At 40.5% G+C, this 23967-nt stretch overlaps 1 protein-coding gene across 3 annotated transcripts in view; it reads left to right on the plus strand.

Annotated features, from left to right (window-relative positions):
* The first annotated feature begins 1368 nt into the window (after nt 1-1368).
* LOC136871834 (alpha-aspartyl dipeptidase) overlaps nt 1369-23967 on the plus strand; it is a 57637-nt gene continuing 35038 nt past the window's right edge. Inside the window, exon 1 of one of the 3 annotated variants that reach the window (XM_067145459.2) lies at nt 1369-1641. In XM_067145459.2, the coding sequence (XP_067001560.1) occupies nt 1538-1641 (104 nt within the window). In that variant the 5' untranslated portion in view covers nt 1369-1537. The other 2 variants (XM_067145458.2, XM_067145460.2) reach the window with 2 other exon arrangements.

A 23967-nucleotide genomic window follows, 5' to 3' on the forward strand; every position in this document is an offset into this window, starting at 1 on the left:
AAACACGAACAAACACCTCTGAATACGTTGAAATAACAACAAGGTGCTACGAAACCACCATGTTAACAAGACTCGTGCCTACATATCGCTGCACTAAAAAACTGACGTCATCACTATGGAACTGTCATGTGTAGCAGGCCTGAACTTCGAGATGGCCGTGGCCCAACCTTGAGTAGTGTTTAAGAACCTTGAACCTTACTGCACATCAAGTATTCGCATCTCGATTGTGCCTACATTGCATCAGATTCCCTGAGTGTGCTCCAAGCCATACATAATCCCAGTTTCCGGTCCAGTTGGTATATTCAAAATCTTCGTAAAATCTGTTTCGATCTACACCAACTAGGTAAAAGGATTACCTTACTTTGGGTTCCAGGCCATTCAAATATTGCAGGTAATGAACAGGCGGATGCCTTAGCTCAGGCGGCAGCTCAAGGTCAGGGTGTTGCGTACCATTTGGCGTTACCCTTCACCGATTATTGGAGTGGTTGTCCAGAGGAGATAAGACAGTTATGGCAGGATGAGTGGAGTCACCCTTGTGTCGTACAGGACGGAGTTTGTTTACGATCCTTCCTAACGTCGCACGCTCTCCGTGGTTTACTAAACATTATTATACTAGACGTCACATTACTAATATTATCCGTTTGCGACTAAATCATATGTGCACGCCTGATCAATTATTTCGTATGGAGTTGGTTGATTCTAACCTCTGTAAATGTCGTACTTCGATTGGTACAATTAATCATATTTTGTTTCAGTGTCCGTTGCTCGAAGTTAGTAAGCGAAAATGGTTACAGCCGTTTTTCCGGAAACAATTCGCGTCACCCACCCAATTGTCATGTAGGATACTCAATTCCACGCCCACTACGGTCGTTGCTTTATCGAATTTCCTTTCTGAAACCAACACTTTCCTTAAATTCTGTCCCTTTGTCACTTCCCTATGTGTGGACCCGGCCTTGTGCGTGTTGTAGCAAGTCAGGATCATTTTCGCGTGAAACTTTGTGCCTTGAGTCCTTGTGTTACTCCTTTGTGTTGTAGATTAGTTGTTGAATTCTTACCCTCCTTTTTAATTTTTAGCCCTTGCGTTTTCGCCTCCTCCATACTTTGTTTTTTATCATCAGATCTGTGACTGGGTACACCGCTACCGCTATTACGCGAAGCCCATTAAATTATCAAGACATGTGTCTCTTTGCCTTTTGCCGCACATTCTCTTTGTTTTGCCGTAACTTGAATGAAAGTCCTGAAGTATTGAGAATAAATAAATAAATAATTATATGGATCTCAGTTTATTAATGTGCAGATTGTATCAGTTTTTTGTTAAAAGGCTTGCAAGTTGTAACGTGACAGCTGGGTGGTGTTTATTGTTGATTCTTTTTAGGACTATTTGATTTAAGATATGTATAGTAGCTTGCTCGGTAGTACTGATAAATTGGTATCGTGTTGCTGATGTGATAAGGTCACATGCGCTGATATCAATCGAAGTTTTATTTTACAAGTAATAAAGTATTGTGCTTTCAGGTGCATTCAGTCATCGTATAAAATGAGTTCAGCAAAACGTAAATTATTACTTTTGTCTTCATCAACACTGCACGGTACAGAATATTTACAATATGCAGTGAGAGAAGTTACTGACTTTTTAAAAAAGTAAGTAACGGTAAGAGCCTTTTCACGAGTTCATTGATGCTGTACAGTCTGTTGCGATGGTAAACTATCTCACAATTTTCAGTTTCTAAATAGCTGAGCTATACCTTAATTAAGGCTATGGCTGAAAACCTGTGTTACTGTGACGTCAAACATGTAACAGAAAGAAACCCATGGCAGAATCGTATTTTTTTTTTTTTTAATGCATATTATATATATTACTCAGAGCCTCAATTTATATTGTTTACGTTGTGTGTGCCCTAATGCAACCAGTCATACCTAGATCAAATTAATATCTGGGGTTGCAAGAGTTGAAAGGGCATTTCTTTAAGTAGAAGGAATATGATTAAATCGGGGTTGCAAGAGTTAAAAACGCATTTCTTTAAATAGAAGGAATATGATTCAATAGTTATAATGACTAGTAGCTGGAATGCCCTTATAATTTATCTTTTTTGTTTTACTATAAACTGCATAACAGTATTCTTGCAACAATTCTAGTCTGGAATAAAATATTAATGTCCTGTTTTTCCAACAAATGACTGAAAACTTGAAAGTGTTCAAATCAGATAATAAAGATTGTCACTGTAATGTTTTAGTACTGAGGTATTTGATAAAGACGCCAGGTAGTGGGAACGTGCCAAGGTCCTGTACTTGTTCGTTCTCTTGTTGTAGTTGACATTTTGCAGAGATGCGTAACATTTTAGTGTCTCTTGCCAAAACCTAACCATCTCGGACCAGTGGTGTTAAAAAAAGAAGAAAGAATGCACATAAGGCCTCACTCACTTCACTCATTGTAATAGTCTATGTTCTGTAAGCTGATCAATAAATGCCATATCCCTTCCACAAAAATTAATTGCCATAGTTTCAATGAGATGCATTATCTAGCATATATAATGGCAATAACATGGAAGCCACCACCATACCTCAAAAGTGCACAGGTTCTAAGCATATACCAAATTGATATACATAGCTACGTAAGCTGCCTCGGTTGATCAGTTGTAGAGTGCCCGACTCATAATCCCAAGTTCAAGAGTTCAATCCTAGCTGAGGCAGTAGATTGTCACCCCATGTTGTCGTTGGCGTGTTAGGGATCCATACACAGGATTCTTTTCTGGGAAGGGGGCAAATCAGAAAGCTATTTTATCTAGTGTGACATTTGAGGTGGTGGTGGTGGTGATTTCTTTTTGCTAGTTGTTTTACGTTGCACCGACACAGGTAGGTCTTATGGCGCCGATGGGACAGGAAAGGCCTAGGAATGGGAAGGAAGCGGCCGTGGCCTTAATTAAGGTACAGCCCCAGGATTTGTCTGGTGTGAAAATGGGAAACCACAGAAAACCATCTTCAGGACTGCCGACAGTAGGGTTTGAATCCGCTATCTCCCAGATGCGAGTTCACAGCTGCGCACTCCTAACTGCGCGGTCAACTCGCCAGGTGATTTTTGTTTTCAGAGGAGGTACAACTAGTTAACCATCCTCTCTGAACGAACTGTGTGAAAACAAAAATAAAATAATTTATTCAAGAAGGAAGTCTAAAAATGCTTTAAAATCTAAAACAAATAATTGTTTTTGAGCTGAAATGGACACAAACACTTCAGAAGAAAACCTAAGTTCCCTGGGTAACAGAACACTTGGAATTTATTTGACCTTGAATAATCCACTCTCACTCAAAAAGTGAATGATGTGATCAGCTGTATTCTGGTCATTCAAGTGTCTCCTGTAGGCCGATGTTCTGTCTTAGATCAGAGAGATCGAAGTACTGTGTGAAGATGTGGGCTGTAGTGAATTCAGCATCACAGGAACACAGGGGAGGGGCTTCCCACTTTAGGGGGTCAGAGTTCGAAGATCTTCTATGACTTATCCTCAGCCTACACAAAACTATGGCCTCTCCACGAAGGCCAGAAAGAGGATCGCCACACGGCAGTTGTCTTATTAGTTGCTCTCAGCTTGTTGATAGTTCAGATTGCTAGCCACTCCGATTCCCAGGATGCGAAGATGGTTTGACGCTGCTCACAGCAAATATCCCTAGCAGGTATGTTCATAGGTCTAGGTGGCAAAAGTACTGCTTCTTTTGCAGCTTGATTTGCAAGTTCATTGCCCACAAACCCCAAATGGCTTGGAAGCCATGCGGAAGTGATTCTGGTACCAGCATCGCACAACATGACTAGAAGGTTATGAATTTCCTGTACCAGCGGATATTGTGGGAAACTGGTATTAATAGACTGCAGAGAACTTAACGAGTCAGTATACAACAGAAAGTGGCCTCTTTTGTCATTCAGTGCAAACTGCAGAACTTCTAAAATGCTGAAGAGCTCTGCAGTACATACGCTACAAACACAAGGAGTGGTAGTGGTGGCGATTATTGTTTTAAGAGGAAGTACAACTAGGCAACCATACTCTCTATTAACACTAATCAGAGGGAAAATAGAAGAGGCAATACCTTCAAAGAATGAAGGCATCAGAAAAAGAAGGAAAGGGAAGTGTCACAAAGGTCATGAAAATGAAAGCCTCCCTAGGTCTCCTAAACATAATATAGTCAGGGTCGGAGGGAACAAGGTTAACCAAGGGAGGTAGGATAGGAAAGATGAAAGTGAGGCCTGACACAAGTGGAGGCAATACAAGACTCAGCTATAGAAACCATGGTCACAAACACACTCACAATTTGAGAGCCTGTGGTTTCCCCCTTTAGTCACCTCTTATAACAGCCAGAGGATACCTCAGATGTTATCCTACCTCCCCACCCACAGTGCGGGCAGACAATAGGAAGTGAGATATTCATGGCAACATTTTCGGAGACTAAAAAAGCAAACATTCCTCCTCTCTTAGAACCGTCCGTGAAGATATTGTGTGGCCGGATACTGTTGAACAAAGTCCTGGAAATACCTCCAATCAACAGAGGCATTTGCGTTCACCTTGGATCTGCAAAACAAGCCACGGAGTTACCTCGCTAGGAGTCTGCTCAAGAGAATGACCGATAGCCACAGTATCCCCTACCTGTCGTAAGAGGCAGCTAAAAAGGGCCCGGGGTCTCTCAACTTGGGAGCATGGATTGGTGACCGCGGGTCCCTTAGGTGAGTCCCGGCATTTCTTCCACTTACTTGTGCCACGCTCCTCACTTTAAGCCTAGGAAGTGTTTCATTTTCACGCCCTTCGTGGCCCTTGTTTTGGCACGATATGTTCATTTTTTGAAGTGTCGGATGCCTTCCACTTTTTCTCTCTGATTAGTGTTACAGTATATAGAGAATGGTTGCCTAGTTGTACTTCCTCTTAAAACAATAATCACCATCACCAACGCTACCACCACTCCAACTTGTGATACAAGCTGTCAATTAGAATCCTAACCGGTCATATGACTTTCAGCCGAAACTTATACCTCTGGTTGTATTGTGTATTAAAGAGGCATTGTTAGTTTGGATGTTGCGGTATTTCTCGAATTTTGGCGTATACTATGTAAAAGGTTCCGCACAGTCCTTGATGCTGAACCATATGATGCACTACCATTGTCTTTTTGGGATAGTATCATAGCCGTGTAAATACATAGCAATACTGCATGGTCAGCTCCCTACGAAGTGCCACTAGAAACTTAAGCATTTTAAGTCTCTTCATGTAGGTAACCTTCAGCTGATGGGTGTGATGTCGCCACATTATTGTCTTATGAAAATGGAGATCCAGGAACCTGCATGTTTCTACCATTAATGGACGCTGGTTTGCAAGCGCATCTCTGTTTTAGAACACACAACCTGACGTCAAAAGCAGTGTACAACTGAAGTTTTTGCCACTGATAATTGAAAACTGTGTTGCAGGGCCCATCTATCGGGTTGGCTAATAGCTTGCTTTAGCTGTTTCTTTGCAACCGTCATCCTTCTGGAGCTGAAATGTAGAGCTAAACGTCTACATGCAACGATGAAACAGTTGCAGACTCTGCATTGGCAACTATGCCATGAATGGTAATTGTGAACAATGTGACAAGCAGTAGAGATCCCTGTGGTACTCCTTTCTCCTGTACATAATACTGAGAATATGTATTCCCTTCATGGGCTCGAAAGAGCGACAGGGACATAAAGTTCTCACGGAACGTTGCCAAACTTCCTTGGAATTCCCACTTGTGTAGGATGGAGATAACTGCATACTGCCATATAATATCGTAAACTTTTTCCAGGTCAAAAAGCATGGTGATTAGGTGTTCCCTTTGAAGAATGGACTCCTGAATGCCACACACTAGTCTGACCAGATGATCGGTGGCAGAACGGTGAAAGCAAAAACACTACTGATAGTTTGTCAGGAGACCCCTCTCCACCAAGGTCCACACGAGTCACCACTTCACCATCCTTTCAAAGAGCTTACAGAGGCCATTTATAAAGCATATTTGTGGCTTGGGAATTGGAATTGGAATTCCCTCATGTCATTGAGATGGAAACTCTCCCTCACGCGATATTCTGTTGAATAGGGTGAAACATCAGTCACTCAAATGTTTAAGCATTTGGTTATGAAGGTGAGCGTCTGGCTTATGCTTTATGGGCAGAAATGCAGGGTCGTATCTGAGCTGGAAATATCTACAAAAAGTGATGCAATGTGATCTGCAATAACTGAAAGAATACTAACTGAAAATGAAAAAAATGAAAACCTACAACCTGTTTTCCAGTCATTGACCGGGTCAGGGATGGAATGAATGAAACGTATGTAACGGTAGGCTGTTATTACAATGGAGTCGCCACTCCCAAAGTGATTTATTAATGAGTGATAAATGCTATGAAATGATAATGGAGAGTGTTGCTGGAATGAAAGGTGACAGGGAAAACCAGAGTACCTGGAGAAAAATCTGTCCCGCCTCTGCTTTGTCCAGCACAAATCTCACATGGAGTCACCGGGATTTGAACCACGGTATCCAGCGGTGAGAGGCCGACGCGCTGCCGTCTGAGCCACGGAAATTTCAGGTAATGAAGGCACATTCTGTACTATGACAGTACAGCGGAGTTTTGTCCACACTTGTGGTGATAGAAAATATGCCGTCATGGAAGACGCATACTTTTCCCAACTTTTTTCTTACCCTCTCGAATCAAAAAGGGGCCTTAGCCTGCAGAGGTTTTATTGTACAAAGGGCACTAGGAAAGTTTTGCAATATGCAAAAACGGTTGACTGGACACCCTTGTTATGGTGAGGGGTGAAAACCGGTCTACTGTAGAAGACAGCAAGGCGTGACCTTCACACCAGTTGTTACCAAGCAGTGGGATTGAAAGCAAGTTAAGATGCCAGTGTGGTCTAAAGGTGAATATTGTGCAACTATCCGCTACAATTTTGCTTGTGGATTAACTGTTGATCAGTGCCTGGTGGAAATGACTCCTGTGGTACAGTGAGACTTGTCTGCCTCAGGTCATCCAGGCTCTCAAGTAGCTCCATCCAAGGTCACGGCTCAACACTTGGCTCTTGCATCACGACGATTCTCCAGCACATCGTGCTAATATAACAATGGATTTTCTTGCCAGATCAGGGTTGACTGTGCTTGGTCACCCTCCATACAGTCCTGATCTTGCCCCATGTGACTTCGCACTCTTCCCAGAAGTGAAGATGAAGCTGAAAGGGCGGTGTTTTGCATCCGACGAGGAGCTTCTGGCAGCATGGGATCAAGAGTGTGAAAATGTAACCGAAGAAAAGTGGCGGAGTTGGTTCAGTGACTGGTTTTGACGTATGGAGAAGTGTATTGAGTGTGGTGGAAATTATTTTGAAAAATTCTAAAGCGTTCACTCACATTGCAAAACTTTCCTAGTGCCCTTTGTAATATGTTTGGTCAATGTAGGATTCCCAGTTAATGCTTGAAAGTCCACCAACTATCATGTATTGCTGCTGAAATTTTATCTGTCCAACATGGGACCTGCTTCCAGCTAAGAATGCCAGAAGAAAAAGGTATTTTCTGTGTAGCAGGCAGAATTCTAGTTGTATTGGAACTAACATGGTCATCAACAGACCCCAGCACCTCATTGGCAGTCACTGTGGTTTGAAAACTCTGGGCAGTTCGCCCAGCGAAGTAGCTTAAGTACTTCATACTAACTGTGAATCAAGAGCGGGAGAAATATTGGACCCCCTGCGGGTGGGGGATGCAGACGAATAATACACCCATGGTATCCCCTGCCTCTCGTAAGGAGTGACCATGAGACTACTTGTCATTTGTACCATCACACGGGGAACACCATGGATCGCCTTTACTTGCGAGTAGTACCACTATGTTAGCTACACAATAGGTTTGTGATTAGTAGCAACAAAGTGTGAATCAGGGTGGGATTTACAGTACCCGTGATTAGTATCAATACATGCGGAACACCACAGGCTTACGTTGCCTGTAATTAGTACCAATATCTGATAAACACCATGGGTCTGGGCGTTGCCTATGATTAGTACCACTATATGAGCGACACCATGGGTCTGCGTTGCCTAGGTTTAGTACCCATCATGTGAGGAATACCACGGGATAGTATGAGTCCCTGTGATTAGTATAGTACGCTAACCTTTACTTGAGCCCTAGTTCCTATTTAGCACTATGGACCTCAGGGCTCAAAAAAAGGTTTGCGTACTATACACCTATGTGAGGAACACCATAGGTTTTCGTTGCCTGTAAGTAGCGCTGCACTGTGAGAAACACCATAGATCTGCGTTACATGCGCATATTACATTACCTGTGTGTAGCACCGTCGTGTGGAATACCGCAAGTCTACGCTACTTTTGATTAGCACCACAACATGACAAATACCATGGTTCTACTTTACTAGTGATAAGTACCATTATGAGGGGACGATGACCTGGATTTTCGACCCCTTTTAGACAACGAGCATCATCAATTCAGGATTGTGCTTTAGAAGCAGTCCTTTGGTCAGTAATATTATTGCTTTATGATAGTTTCTGGGAATGTGGAGCATTGCGGGTCGGATCCACCGATTGTTTTAAATTAATGTTCACCCATTCATTCTTTGTCATCACGTTTTGAATTCTGGTCAGTGGATTATTTTTTACTTTTAAATTGTCATTACATTTCATCTCATTTTGTACCATTAGGGGCCAGTGACCTAGACGTTAGGTCCCTTTAAACAACAAGCATCATCATCAGAAATATTGGGAATGGTCACTGTCACAGAGGTCATCGTGTACTTGCCACCGTAACAGGGGACTAGAGCATGGGTGCACATTGTGACATCCAGGTAAGATAATGTGCCATGTGTATCACTGAAGTGAGTAAGTTCCGCTGTGTTGAGCAAACAAAGGTTGAACTGGTTGATCAATTGCTCAAGAATCCTCCCCCAATCACAGGAACGCAGAGACTTTCAAGTCTCCCAGCAAGAAGAAATGATTAGGCAATTGAGTTATCAGTTCTTGAAATTCATGTATGTTAAAATCATAATGTGGTGGAAAGTACACGTTGCATACCGTTGTCATTACTAGCAATGGAGTGCAAAATGCAACTGTGTCCAGTTGAGTCATAGCGGCACATCATTGAAGATGTTGGAATGGACTAGAGAACAAACACATCCAGCCACCTACAGCTACTCTATCCTTAGAATGAACACAATATCCTCGCATAATCGTATCGTGTCCAGTTTACAAATGAGATTCCTGTAGATAGACTATGGTGGCCACAATGCCAGATAAAAATGGACACAACTCAGCTAGGCAACAAATGTAACTGAACTGCAATAGTGCCGTTGTGTAGATTGTTAGAAAGACAACATTTGGACAAGTGCTTGTCTGTTTTTCACCCAGCTCTCTGTCATTTTCCACCATCGATGTCGTCGTCACCATTATGATAACGAATAGTTCAGTTTCCATTGTCTGCATGACTGAGCACTCCGTAAATGGTGAACTCTGGATTTTCCTCCCCTCCCTGAATGTGGGACACTTCTAGCACTCGATAACAACATGCTTGCATTTACTGTGCATCTTACAGGTTGTCGACCTTGATATTGCAGTGAGGTGTGGCCAAATTTCTTGCGGTTATAACACCTCATTGGATCTGGTCTGTATGGGTGTACAGTTAGATGGTACATTGCAACCTTTATCTGTTTGGGCAGCGACTGTGCGTCGAAGGTCAGGATTAAAGCGTCTGTATTGAGCAGCTTATCAACGACATGCTTCTTTAACCTCCTCACAAGCAAGTTTCCGGATCATGTCATCATCGGAAACCTTACACTAGTTCGCTTTAAGTAGCTGTCTAGACTGCTCAGCCATCGAGGCCTTAATAAGTAGGGATCATCACAAAGCTTACGCAACCAGGCTGAGAGGCTCAGACGGTGGAGGCGCTGGCCAAAAAGATATATTAATTTATTAAAAATATAGGCCTAATTGTACAATTTTTGCCAGACAGACAGATACAAATCTGTTTGCTGCCATCCTTCTCCTTAAATGGATCTTAAGCATGTAAACACTTCAATTTTCTGCAAAAATATCAGATACACAAAATATATTTACATAAATATTTTTCACTTTGTAGCAGCAGAAGGGAGCTCCTCTGTCTGGCGGTGTTCAGTCGACGCTCTGCTTGTCCTTGAGAAATCTTAGAAAATTCATCCCATCTAAATTTTGAATGGAACAGAAGTTGTACAAATTTTAAATGAAAAACATATTAAGGCTAACATTTTAAATTTTGTATTTACGCTTTGTTATAAAGTGGTATTTACATTTGAATTTAAAAACAAAATTTACAATAAACTTCAATTTTGGCTTGCCTTTGTTTATTTTCAAAGTTTCTTACATGATGATATAACAGGTGTGGCCACTACTAACCTTACTTCTGGGAGACCAAAAATTGGGAGCATGTTTTGAAAATGGTTTATAAAATGAAGACACATTTTTAATTTTATAACAAATGAAGGAACATTTATTTTCTACACTACACAGAACATTATTTTTCAGGTACACATCAAGGAATGAGATTTTACTTTTGAGATTTTTTGAGTGTTCATTTTTGCTGTTAGTTTTTTGAAATCTGGCTGATAATTGGTAAGCGCAGTTCGCACAAGTTCACTTATATGTTCATCAGTTGGTTCAAATCGATATTTAGATTTAATGAATTTAAGCATTGAGTACAGCGATTCATACACATAAATAGTCCCAAAGATTGAGATTAGTCTTTTGGCACACTGTTTTGTTAGTGTGTATTTTTCTTCTTGAACATTCTTCCAAAATTCTATGGTAGAAATGCCACTTCTTTGAGTCCTTTTAGTTCTTCGTCCTCTTGCAGTTCTTGTAGCTCCAACTCTACAGCTGCTGTATCCTTTGTTATTGGTGATGAAACAGGACTGCCATCGCCCACAACATCAACAGAAAAAGGATTTTCCAGGAATGAAAATTAAGTTTTAAGTGATCTCAAATCATTAAATCTACCATTGATTTCTTCGGCAAGGCCAGACATTTTACTCATGTAATCTTCAGTTTCCACCTGAACGTCAGGAAGGCTTTCAATAATTTTCTTCAAACATTTGAAGTGAGAAAATGTTTTAGTCTGAAGGTCTTTCTCAAAATGCTTCAACTTGCTATGAAAGCTAAATGCAGTCTGGGCCAATTCAGAAATATCTTTACAAGGAAGATATTGCTTTGAGCGGGAGAGTGTGTCAGTGAGCCAGTGTCGTGAGGTGAAGCCAGTCACGGAATTGCTAGGCGGGCATTAATTCCATTGTGAAATTTTATCTCCTGTATGCAGTTATCAGACTGTGCCACATAAGAGGCTTCTGATAAGTTCACCTGCATACACCCCAGCATCAGTGGGTAGGGTCTGACACATCCCACTCTGACGAGTCTAGTGTCAGACCTAAGACGAAATGCTGGTTAATAGAGCAAACGCCTGAAAAGCCATACATCCAATTTTTGATCTGATTAATAACATTAAGCCGCACATCATTGCTACTGACTGCCGCCAGCCGCGAGATGTTGTTAGATTCCATTAATTATATCATTTAATTTTACTCTAAGGTTGGTGTCAGGAGCCGCACAAGACTGACTCAAGAGCCGCATGCGGCTCGCGAGCCTCGTTGTGGACAGCCCTGTGATATAACAAGGCAGACATATACTAATCAGTTTACTGCCATTGTTCTTCTTAAATGGATTTGAAATGTGTAAGCAGCTAAGATTTCTGCCAAAATATCAGACAGATAAAATGTATTGTTCAATTTTTTAAACTTGTACAGTACTCGGCAGAAAAGCAAATATGAAATAAATATAGGGATATAAAGAAAAGGTTGCAGAATGAAGTCAAGTCGTCTAGGGGATTGTGCAAAAATGTAAATTATGTCGTCAGGGTTGACCGTAATGTTAATAGCTAGATATTCCAGTACATTCGATCTCTCTTCCTTCATTGTCAAGTGCAAGTAACTTTTCAGTCAAGGCAGACAGCTAAAACTTCGCTCATAACTGGAAGTTGTTGAATGTTTGAGAGGAAACACTCTGAGAACTTCTCTAATCCTTTGACTGTCACTGAGGTAATTATTTTCTCATGTTTTCTTCAATCTCTCAAATTCATCTTTCACAACACTTTCTGAACCTAAGAGGTCACTACTATATAAGGGAACAGTTGACTATATCAGAGTTTTTGTATGCCTTGCTAGTTTTCCCACAATTTGTGAGGAGCTCAAACTTTATGCTATAAGGGATATTTTGCTTTCCACATTGTTCCCAATGTCAAGGCGATGAAGTTCACATGACTGCTCCTGTACTTGTGTTCATAGTTCTTCACTCGGGACACTGATGTATAGCTGTTTCTGTGCCTCTGTTCTAATACTTTAAGATGATAATGTTATATTAATCTCTATAAGAACTTTAGGTATGTCTGTTGCTTTCTACATAGTTTTTCCCAAAGATATTTCAACTCGTCATCGTCGGCTGCTACTCATTTCCAAGTATGCAAATTCTCTTGCTTACAATCCACTAGCACTCAATGCTGTTTGTACTTGTATTTTTTTTATGACTGAACAAGCCAGTTCCTAGTGTGAAATATGCGTCCACACGGATTGCACTTGTGGGATGGGCGAGGATGAGGCTGCATCTGATGGATTATGCGTAACTTTTTATCTCTTCATGCCTGCAACACTCTTGCTCAAACAGTTCAACAGCAGGAGAGGTAGTTTGGCACCAATGCGTGCGATCCTTGGTGAGAGTGTCTCAGTTTTGAGGGTTGATGTTTGTGACCTTCATGTTTTGTTTGAACTGCTTTTTATAATACTTCAAAGGGGTACCATGGGGTCTTGCGCCTGTGGAAAGTTCACCATAAAGGAATTTGCGAGGAAGCTTGGTTGTCCCTCATATGGCAGTGGCCAATGATAGAGGCTTCTACACTGCTAAACAGTACAATATCCCTAAGTTGAGTTACTGTACTTACTCGTAATTCATCTAAATTCATAAAGTTCTTAACATTTCTCTGGGCAATATTTACTATTTATCTGAGCAACTATAGGATTTAAGAGCTGGAAAAACTCATTTGTATGTAGTATAAAATCAAAAATGGGGGGGAGGGCAGGCTCCAGGATGTGGACCTGGGTGGCACTCTATGTCACCCGACAAAATTAAATTAACTCAACCATTGATGTGTTCTGGTAGAATTCCGCTTTCGTTAGTAGATAACAGCACAACCGGAATGTCAAAATTGGTAGGCAGACCATGCAGATAGCACCACTTCACAAGGTCTGCAGTATGGTAGCCGAGGCCATATGATTATTATTTTTTATGATTATATTGGCAACACTTGCGTTTTTTGTGTTAAACAGCATATTGGCGTGGGTTTTGTAATCATGTAGCAAGCAGGTTGTTCAGCAGCATTCAAAAAGATTTTTCCTCTCCTAACAGTTGTAAACCACTATTCAGTTATGGCTCATAAATATGTGCCCTTTCATTAGTAGCACTGTGCATGGCATACATCTAGTTGAAAATTTTACTGATAATTTTGATTTGATAAATTATTGAATCAGCCAGTAAAAATCCATTCATTAAGCATAGGCTATTCATAATTGGAAGGTTCTGATACTGAAATGATTTTCCTTTTCCCCTTCTTAATGTGCCAATCTGTTACTGGATCTTAGCACTCCACATGACAATTTTGTTTTGTTGAAATATTCAACCAAATCTCCCTATATTTTAGCCAGGTCATCTGAGGTCTTTCAAGCCCATGACTGCCATCTACTTTCCCTTTAAGGAGTCCGAACCTCTCATGATATCTCATTGTGTGCCCCATGTCCGTAAACCCACATCTCAAACTTTTTTTTTTGGTCGGTGTCTGTGTTTCTGCACCATATAGCAAGACTGAAGATGTAACATTTCACCAATCAAAGTTTAGTCTCAATGTTCAAATGGTGATTTTTCAGATTAGAAGTAATCTTGATAAAGGCATTTTGTGCATGGTCTATTTGACATTTGATTTCAACTGAGTGGTCCTAATACAAATTCACATGATTCCATAGATATTTAAACTTCATCATAGGCTATAAATCATTTTATTCATGCTGAGTAGTTTAAGGGAAGGCCTAAAATTTAATTCTCAGATATTTAAATTATTAGTGGTCCTATCTATAATTACTATGTAACTAAAGTTAAATAATGTCCATAACCAGATGTTGAAACACCTCAGTGAGGATAGCCTCGTATGTCTTCTTAGGGTATTCAACCGAATCTGGATAGTGGATGAGTTTCAGCCATTGTTGCGAGAGGTAAAAGTAAAATTTGATATGGGTTTTTTAATCTTAAGCCTCCTAGTCTATTTTTATAAATTGGATAAGTAAAAATATAAATGTCGAATTGATTTCTTCTTGCACTTCAAACATCTGGAGGTTGACACACTACCACTGATGCACAGAAGGAGCTTGTAAATGAAATAAAGACATAACACAATTAAGTGAAATAAATTAGGAAGAATGAAACTGAACAGAATTCCTCCTCCTAACATGACTTGAGTTACACAAGAATTTATATTGAAAGTAATTCCTCTCCTCAAGCCTGAAAAAGATCCCAAGTATGCAGGAAGTTACAGACCTCCCGGCATATGTCTCACTGTCTGTATAAACTATATTTATGAAAAGAGAACTTTAGTCTGAGTACCAATGTGGTTTTTGAGCTGCCCACTCCACCACTGATCATTTGGTATGTTGGAGAGCTCCATCCAGGTAGCATTTCTCTGAAAACAGTACAAAATGCTGTTTTCTTTGACCTTAGGCCAATGACACCACATGGCGTTATGACATTCTTTCAGTCCTGCATCAGTAAAGATTCAAGGTAACTTGCCGGTTTTTATTGCAATTTTTTGTCCCACGGTTTATTCTGTGTCAGAGTAGGGAGGGCATATTCGCTGTATCATGTTCAGGAAAACTGAGTTCCACAGGGATCGGTTTTCAGTGTCACTCTGTTCGCGATTGCCATAAACGGTATTGTCGCTGCTGCCAGTTCAGCAGTAATAACATCACTATTTGTAGACGATCTTGCTCTGCATTATAGCTTGCAAAATATGGCAGTCACAGAGCGGATTACAACAAGCTATTAGGAGAGTGGAACAGTGGACCTTAGCACATGGCTTTTGATTTTCAACTGCAAAGATCTCTGTTGTTTACTTTTTCCGAAAGTGCACTCGTCACTTCCATCCTTAGCTTAATTTAGGTGATGTCACTCTTCCTGTAGTTGACACCGTTATATTAGGCTCCTTTTGGACAGTAAATTATCGTGGAAGCTACATGTGTGTCAGTTAAAAGCCAAATGTACTAAGAAACTGAATTTTTTTTTTAAAGTTTCTTAGCGGTACTGCTTGGGCAGCAGAGCACACAGTGCTCCTACGAGTTTATAGGGCACATATTTTATCCAGGTTAGACCACATCAGTGCAGCATATGCAAAACATGCTTGTGAAACTGAATAGCATCCACCACAGTGGAATTAAGTTGGCAACAGGAGCATTCTGCACAACCCCATTGCTAGCCTGCTCTTTGAATCTGGTGTGCCACCTTTACACCAGAGGTACCTATACATACTATTGTCTTATGCTGCAAATTTGTGACAGATGCCACTTCACCCAAGCTATTCCTGCGTATTCCAAAATGGCAACCGTCAGCTGTACACTGCTTATCCATGAGCAACGCAGCCAGGTATACACTTGGATAGCAGTCACAAATTGTTTGATGTACCTTCAGTTCCTTGTTTTGTCAGACGACCAAGTAAGGTACCTCCATTGATACTATGATAAACAAAATAATCCTGGATCTGCACACTGGCCCAAAAGGGAACATGGACCTGTCCATTTATCGAGGCTATTCTTGTCCATTGTTGGCTGGTATCCACATTCTGTAATTGTTTACACGGATGGTTTGAGGGCAGAAGTGGAAGTTGGTAACTTCTTTTACCTCTACGGGAAACCTGTAGTGTATACGCAGTAGAGCTCTATGCTATTCTTGAAGCTCTGCGGTATGTGCTGTCCAATGAACTCTGGCACTTTCTGCTGTGACTTCATTTATGAAAATAGAAGTTTAAATCCACCTAATCAATATATTCAATTTGAGATAATTAGAATTAAATCATTCAAAGTTTTTTGTCTTAGTACAATTTTTTTTATCAATGTAATTATCATCTTCATCTAACGAATCAATTATCAAGATAAAAAGCAATCAAGAAATGAGTACATAGATATGTAAAAACATGATTCTAAGAGATAAGTATATAGTCCATAATATTGTGTTGGATTAAAATCTTGGTATCTAATTAAAATAAAGTGACAACCACACTTCAACTTAAAATAGTCCACTGAACATCTTGACTGTTACTTCTGATTGAATGTATAAGAGTATAAAATGTGCCTAGGCACATTTGTGTGTCTGATCGATACTAGTTGATTATACAAGGCTTCTGTGTATAGCTGTAGTCTTCTATTTTTATCCAAGGTTGTAGCGACGTCCAAATTAATGCTGAGCGAGGAAAATTAAGTCTTAAAGGGATATACTAGTTGTATGGAAACATACAGTCATATCGATCAACCAGCCAAACGATGTATATGATAGGATATCCCTTGATGTCCTGTGGGAATGCAGTAGTTAATAGCTGGTAATGTTGAATGAGTTAATTCTAATTATCTCAAATCTAATGTGTTGATTAAGTGGATTTAAACTTCTATTTTTGTAAATAAAGGCATATTCATCAACTCATCAACCCATGCCTCAACATGAAAATGATTGCCTCTACACTTTCTGCTGTTTCTCCATGGGCTCGTTAAAATCTATTGATGCATCTTTCCCTCTGCACCCTCTGGTTCAGCGAATTGAGGGGCTGCTGGCTGGGTATTGGAGTGCTAGCACCAGAATCAGAATCACATTCTTTTGGCTCCCAAGCTACATCCATGGGTGTAGTGCTAAATGAGTTAGCTGATAGGACTGCCAAGGAGGCAGTCACATTGCCTGATTTGCCTTACAAGGTTCCAGCCAGTGATATTTGTTCTCATCTGAGACATTTGGTTATGTCCCATTGGGAGATGGAGTGGCCGACCACCCCTCTTCCAAATGAGCTGAGAACAATAATAGGAACTATGAAGGTATGTGTTTCTTGGAGAAAAGCAGTGGTATTATGTCTTCTTCGGATTGGCCACAGTATAGCAGCACAGACCTACTTACTGAAGGAAGAAGACAACAAAAACCCCCCTGGTGTGTACTTGCGGCAGGCATCTTACTGTGGTACACATCCATACGGAGTGCGTGGACCTGGCCAGTCTTTTCATTTGAATAATATATATCACTTCAAAGGCAATGCCTTATCCTATTTCAATCTATTTTAATATCATTTTATAAGGACGTAAGGCATTGCGAATTAGATCCACTGATTATTTTACATTCATATTCATTCTTTATCATTTTAAATTATAGTCAGTGGATAAATTTTAATTATCATTACAAATCTTTTCATCTTGTTCAATTAGGGCCCAATAGATATTAGGCCCGTTTAAACAAAAACAATCATCATCATCTACTGTACACATTGTAAATAAGATTTTATTACATTACATAGCTCTTAGCTTTAATGAAGAAACATGATAGGGAGTTTGGGAGTTTTTATTATGATGGCAGGCTGCCTTGCCTACTCCCGGTCACAATGGAGTTGGGCAGTTTTCATTATAATGGGAGACACTTGCTATCCACCTGCCTTTTTATATCCCCAGCAAGACTGTCTATGGCTTTCCCAAAGTCTTAAAGGATCTGCCAATGGACAGAAAACCAACATGACAGCAATAAAGCGTTTTTTAAACCAGTTTCTACGTAAGTACAAATTCAAAGGACAAGTTGGCCATGTTAGTGCCGATTCATAGAAGAGTGAAAGTATGAATATGGCAGTATGTTTGTAAAGGATGGTCATGTTGGTGAAATACATTGTAGATGGTATGGAGTAACTTTCTGATATTCATTGGGATAATGGAAGGGACATCATTCTATTGGAAAGCATCGGTACAAACAATAATCTCTGTCTCACGACCTGGCACATATATAAAAAGAGAATTAGAATAGGTGACTCGAGGGCAAGCAACGTACAATTGCCCATGCGAGAAACGTCCTGAATATCCAAGCTCCACCCCAGTGGTAGCGTTTGGCCTTGCGAATTATTTATTAGACATAATAAACTTCATGCTTGAGCCCATATTGTCATAAGTATAACTTGTGAAATCCTTATGTAAAATATTCCACCTTACAATACTGTGAAACATCTTTATTATTAAGACTACATTACGTTATAATAATGAGACATACTTTGTCCTGCTTCGGGACATCTTCAGTCAAATAAGAACAAGACCCATTTAAAAAATAAAGTAAGGACAAGTTCAACTATTTGATAAAAGTATTGATGCAACACGCAATGCAACGTGCTAACGTCTTGTCATAAAACCTCTGGTACTATATAAAAAAGTCTTAAAAATAACATGCACATGGGTGTAACATAGATCACAACATCCAAATATTGCATGTATTATTTTAACTGTATCGTTGTGTCCGTGGACTGTGCAGATGTAATGAAACATGACTTATAAAATAAATTTATCATGCTGATGTTGATCCAGCATTCAAAATTATTGCTCATGTTATAAATTGTATGCATAGACTATACAAGTTTGATGCCACATAAAAGTAGTTTCATAAAATGAGTCAGAGACAGGCGGACTTTTGATAAATTGCACAAGTTGGTCATGTTGATGTTATTGACAGTGTAGGCCTGAAAAAGGGGAGACAAAACTATAAGTGAAGTGTGTAAAGCAATAAGTGCGGGCCCATCCGGCCACTTGCCTCCTCGCCTGTCTCGTCCTGTGCCGTCTGAATCATATTGAGTGTTGGAACTAAGTGCTGTGCTAGAAGGTCATTGTGAGTTGACTTGGAGGGAAGATTGTAAGGAGTTTGAAGCGGGAAGAGGGGTGTGAGGTTGTGTTGCTTTACTTTGGTGCTCTGTAGTAAAGAATTTTTTATTGTCATTTCAATAAGTATATTAACTTCCTCCCAAGATTTCATTCAAATTATATACCGGGTGCATTTTTTATCAATATTTATGAAGATGTTTTCAAAAATTTCGAGTAGGCTGCTTTTGTTGCTTAATTGGAGAATTCGAAGATTTTGCTTTTTGAGTAGGCTGCCTTTGTTGTTTAATTGGAGAATTCAAAGATTTTGCTTTATATCTGTAAATTTATGGTTAGTATCTACCATATGATGAGCACCCATAGCCGAAAATCTGTCATATCTCAGTCCATTAACTTCCTTATATCTAATAGAAAAATTATTTATGGTCATGGCAAAGCCAACACTTAAAGGGGAATTGAAGTCACCTAAATTGGAAGGGAAAATTGGTAGGAACTGGGAGAATACATGGTATATATTATATACGTCACCCCTTCCAGTATCTATTAAAATATCGGCCGTGATGATTCTACTGTGTAATGTCCTTACTCTCTGGCGAATACCGTTGCATGATTTTGGTGTGCCTAGGGTCATCAGTAGGATTATCGGCCCTCCTATTTTTAAGGTAATTTCATGTACTTGGCAAAGCAGGTGCAGAAATAGAATTGAGGAACTCAAGTGGATAATGAACAACATTATCATGTCGCATACCAGTAATTTTTAATTTTGTGTGGCTATTTCCAGCCTGGTGAAGCCCTTGTAAGGCAGACCTTCCGACGAGGGTGGACGGCATCTACTGTGTATTGGATAATGGCACCCAGTCCCGAGCCAAGGGAATGTACCATCTAAGCTTAAAATCTCCGACCTGGATGAGAATCGAACCCTGGGCCCTCTGAACCGAAGGCGACTACGTTGACCATTCAGTCAAGGAGCTGGACATACCAGTATTTATCAGACCCTGTATGGCCCAGAGGAATGGCATGCTAAAAAAAGAAAGTTATCTAATTCCCCAGTTAGTTCCCGCCAGTACCTAGGCAAGCTGTTCTATTTGAGTAGTTAACTCCCTTAGCTCACATGGTATGCAGCAGTAATACCATCTATCTGAGATGAGCGGCAGCAGAAGAGGAAAAGCACATCGCAACAAACAATAGCCAATGTAATCTTATTGTTGATCAATTTTATGAGTTTTTGATATTGTTGGCCTTTACGTTTAGTTTTCTTCCGACACTCTGATATCAGGGCATCCAGTGTTAAGGGAATCCTCCTTCCTCCTCTCGTGACTCTGTCATCTCTTATTCTTAAAGCGATCATTCCTTCATGAGGTTTTTTTCTCATTTTGATAGTCATCTTCACCATTTTCCTTGTCGAAATAGGCTGATGAGCACATGGCTTTTCACCTTAAGACTATTACAACAGAAACCACCACCATCGCCAGTTACGTGATTGCACAATATTTCCATGTCAACGGTGTTCGGTTTTGGTATGGACTAAGCAACAAAAATCTAAAATTAATTTGAGAATTAAATGTTAGGCCTTCCCCTAAACTACCATTTCATCCATTTATAGCCTAGACTGTTTTTCCTTCTTCCTGGCTTTACATTCTGATTTTCATTAAATTACATAGAAGCATTTTTTCGTATCTCGGCACTGATATGGACTATGCAACAAAGGTGTAAATCATTAATATTTTGGTAATCATAGCCAGTAGGGCAAAAATGTATAAGACATAAATGATTGAAAATTGTATTTTCTGTAAGTTATATGTAATAGTTATCGATAGAACCACTAATAATATAGATACTAGAGAATTAAATGTTAGGTTTCCCCCTAAACTACCATTTCACCCAGAGTGAATACAGTTATTTATAGTGTAGATTGTAGTGCCTTATTATCTGACTCATTAAATTCTATTCAGCCATCATCTCATGATGTGCGTACATACTGTTACGAATGAAACTCCATCTGTTTTCTTATTTATTTTAGGATAACCCAATTAATGCACACACACACACACACACACACACACACACACACACACACACACACACACACACACACACACACACACACACACACACACACACACACACACACACACACACACACACACACACACACACACACACACACACACACACACACACACACACACACACACACACACACACACACACACACACACACACACACACACACACACACACACACACACACACACACACACACACACACACACACACACACACACACACACACACACACACACACACACACACACACACACACACACACACACACACACACACACACACACACACACACACACACACACACACACACACACACACACACACACACACACACACACACACACACACACACACACACACACACACACACACACACACACACACACACACACACACACACACACACACACACACACACACACACACACACACACACACACACACACACACACACACACACACACACAATTCTAACCAACCATGAATGGCCACATTTACTAATTGCTATCTGTTTACAAGTCTCTTCTTTTTACCCACTACAGGATGTCCCGGCTCGTTGGAGATACCCTTGAGGTCTATAAGCCTTTTCACTCGCTCACCTGACTTTCACTTCTCTAAGTCCAGTTAACCTGTACAGCAACTGCGTGCAGACCGCGGGTTTGAACACATTGCTACTGGCTACATAACAGGAAATGGCTGTTCTTCGGTTTGACTCCAGTTGCCCTGAAAATGGTTTTTCGTGGTTTCCCATTTTCACACCAGGCAAATGCTGGTTCTGTACCTTAATTAAGGCCATGACCGCTTCCTTCCCACTCCTAGCCCTTTCCTATCCCATCATTGCCATAAGACCCATCTGTGTTGGTGCGAAGTAAAGCAACTTGGAAAAAAAAAAGAAAAAGTCCAATAGTTCACACAGTCAAACGCAGTGAACAACTAAACAGCATCAGTTGAACAGTGCTAAACAGCAGGACACTAATTCTCACAAAACGACTATTTTTATATTTTTTTGCTAGTGGCTCTACGTCGCACCGAGACAGATACGGAAAGGCCTAGGAGTTGGAAAGAAGCTGCCGTGGCCTTAATTAAGGTACAGCCCCAGCATTTGCCTGGTGTAAAAATGGAAAATCATCTTCAGGGTTGCCGACAGTGGGATTCGAACCCACTATCTCCCGGATGCAAGCTCACTGCCGCACGGCCAACTCTCCCAGTAAAACAACTATTAACACTGTTCCAATTACACTCATGATAGCTGCTCCAGTTGCTTATTCCTCAGTGGTCCTCAGAGTACAGAAGTACACACACGCACAGTACTTTCAGGTAGTACACAAGCTTCCTCTCTAAATGCCGTATTCAGTCCAACTACTCGCTGGACACTCTGACATAACAACCACAACTCGTTCAGACCTCAGTGGGACACTAGCAACAGCCAACACCTCTGTCGCCCTCAGCCCAGCCGCCGAGCCCCAACGCACTGAGTTTCGCACAGACCCCAACACTGAGGCCCACAGTGACTCTAACAGACTCAGAGTCCAACATTGACTCCACCATGGAGCCCAACACTGACTGACTGTCCATGGCTAGCCTTCTTTTTTATAGCTCGGGTGATTTGTACCAGAATATTCGCAACATTGCTTGGGACAAAACATTCTCGTTGATTTCTCAGAAATTCACAGGTAAACCAGACGACGAGAACAACACACGGAAATGTCCTCCAGGCCGGGTGGAAGCTTCCCGATTGGCTGACTTATTTGTCCCTTCCAAGAAGTACCGGAAGGAGCTACTGCAAGGCTGGCATGTGACTGACAGACAGACAGAGAAGACAAAAAATTTTATTTTCTTCTTACCATGGACATGACTGATACAGAAATACTCTTCTTTTTTCATTCTGAGCAATGTACAGAAAAAACTCTTATTTTATATATAAATTGCTATGGTAATATCTGTTGATTAAATAGTGGATGACTTGAAAGTTCCACAAGTTAACTGTTCTCATTAAAACTGAGGATCATTGCCCAGTTGTCATTCCTCTTAAAACAATAATCACGAAATATGCCCTTGGACATTCCTGGCACTGAAAGCTATACGATAAATAAATATAACCTCCAACACATCTCATTAAGACATTGTCTGATGAACAAAGAAAGCAATATTGAAAAATAATGGAAAATAGCTGTATGATGGTGGAGTGAAATAGAGTGAACTAGCTCATGTACCCGTGCTTCGCTGCGGAATTTTACATTGTATACAGAATTGTAGGTTAGGTAATGTACACATTGTGAGTAAGATTGTATTAAATTGCATAGCTTTTAACGTTACCCTAGAAATGCGGCGGGGAAGTCACCAAACATCTTTTCTCTTATGAAGACTGGGTTAGGGAATTTTCATTGTAATGGTAGGCCTGTTTGCCTACCATAAGTCACAATCAGGCTGGGGAATTTTCATTATAATGGCAGACACTCACTCTCCACCTGCCTTTTTACATCCTCAGAAAGACTGTCTTAGTGGTTTTCCCAACTGAAATGAACATAGATAGATCATTACAATGATGTCAGTAGGAATGGCACGATTGAAAGCAATTTTTTCATATTAAATACTCAATCCAATGAAAAACCACACATCTTCTCACTTTTAACGAACAGTACTGCGCTGCCAATCTAACAGTCCAAAGTTCCTGAGCTGGAATGATTAAGCCGCAGACAGCTATGATCCATGAACACTCTTCATCTTTTTCAGCGGGAGAGGGTGATCTCAAATAGTGGAGAGTCCCAGGGCAAAACCTATGGCCTTTTACTAATCTGTTTCCTAGGAGTACCCGATGAGTCGGAAAATCTCAATTCACTACACTGGTGGCGGAAAATTCTATCTCATTTAGAGGCAAATATCTCCTCCAAGCGAGAGAGGAAACCCCCTCTTCACTGCTAATTTGAAATAAAATTAAT

The sequence above is a fragment of the Anabrus simplex genome, chromosome 4 (genome assembly GCF_040414725.1).
Source record: "Anabrus simplex isolate iqAnaSimp1 chromosome 4, ASM4041472v1, whole genome shotgun sequence".
NCBI lineage: Eukaryota > Metazoa > Arthropoda > Insecta > Orthoptera > Tettigoniidae > Anabrus > Anabrus simplex.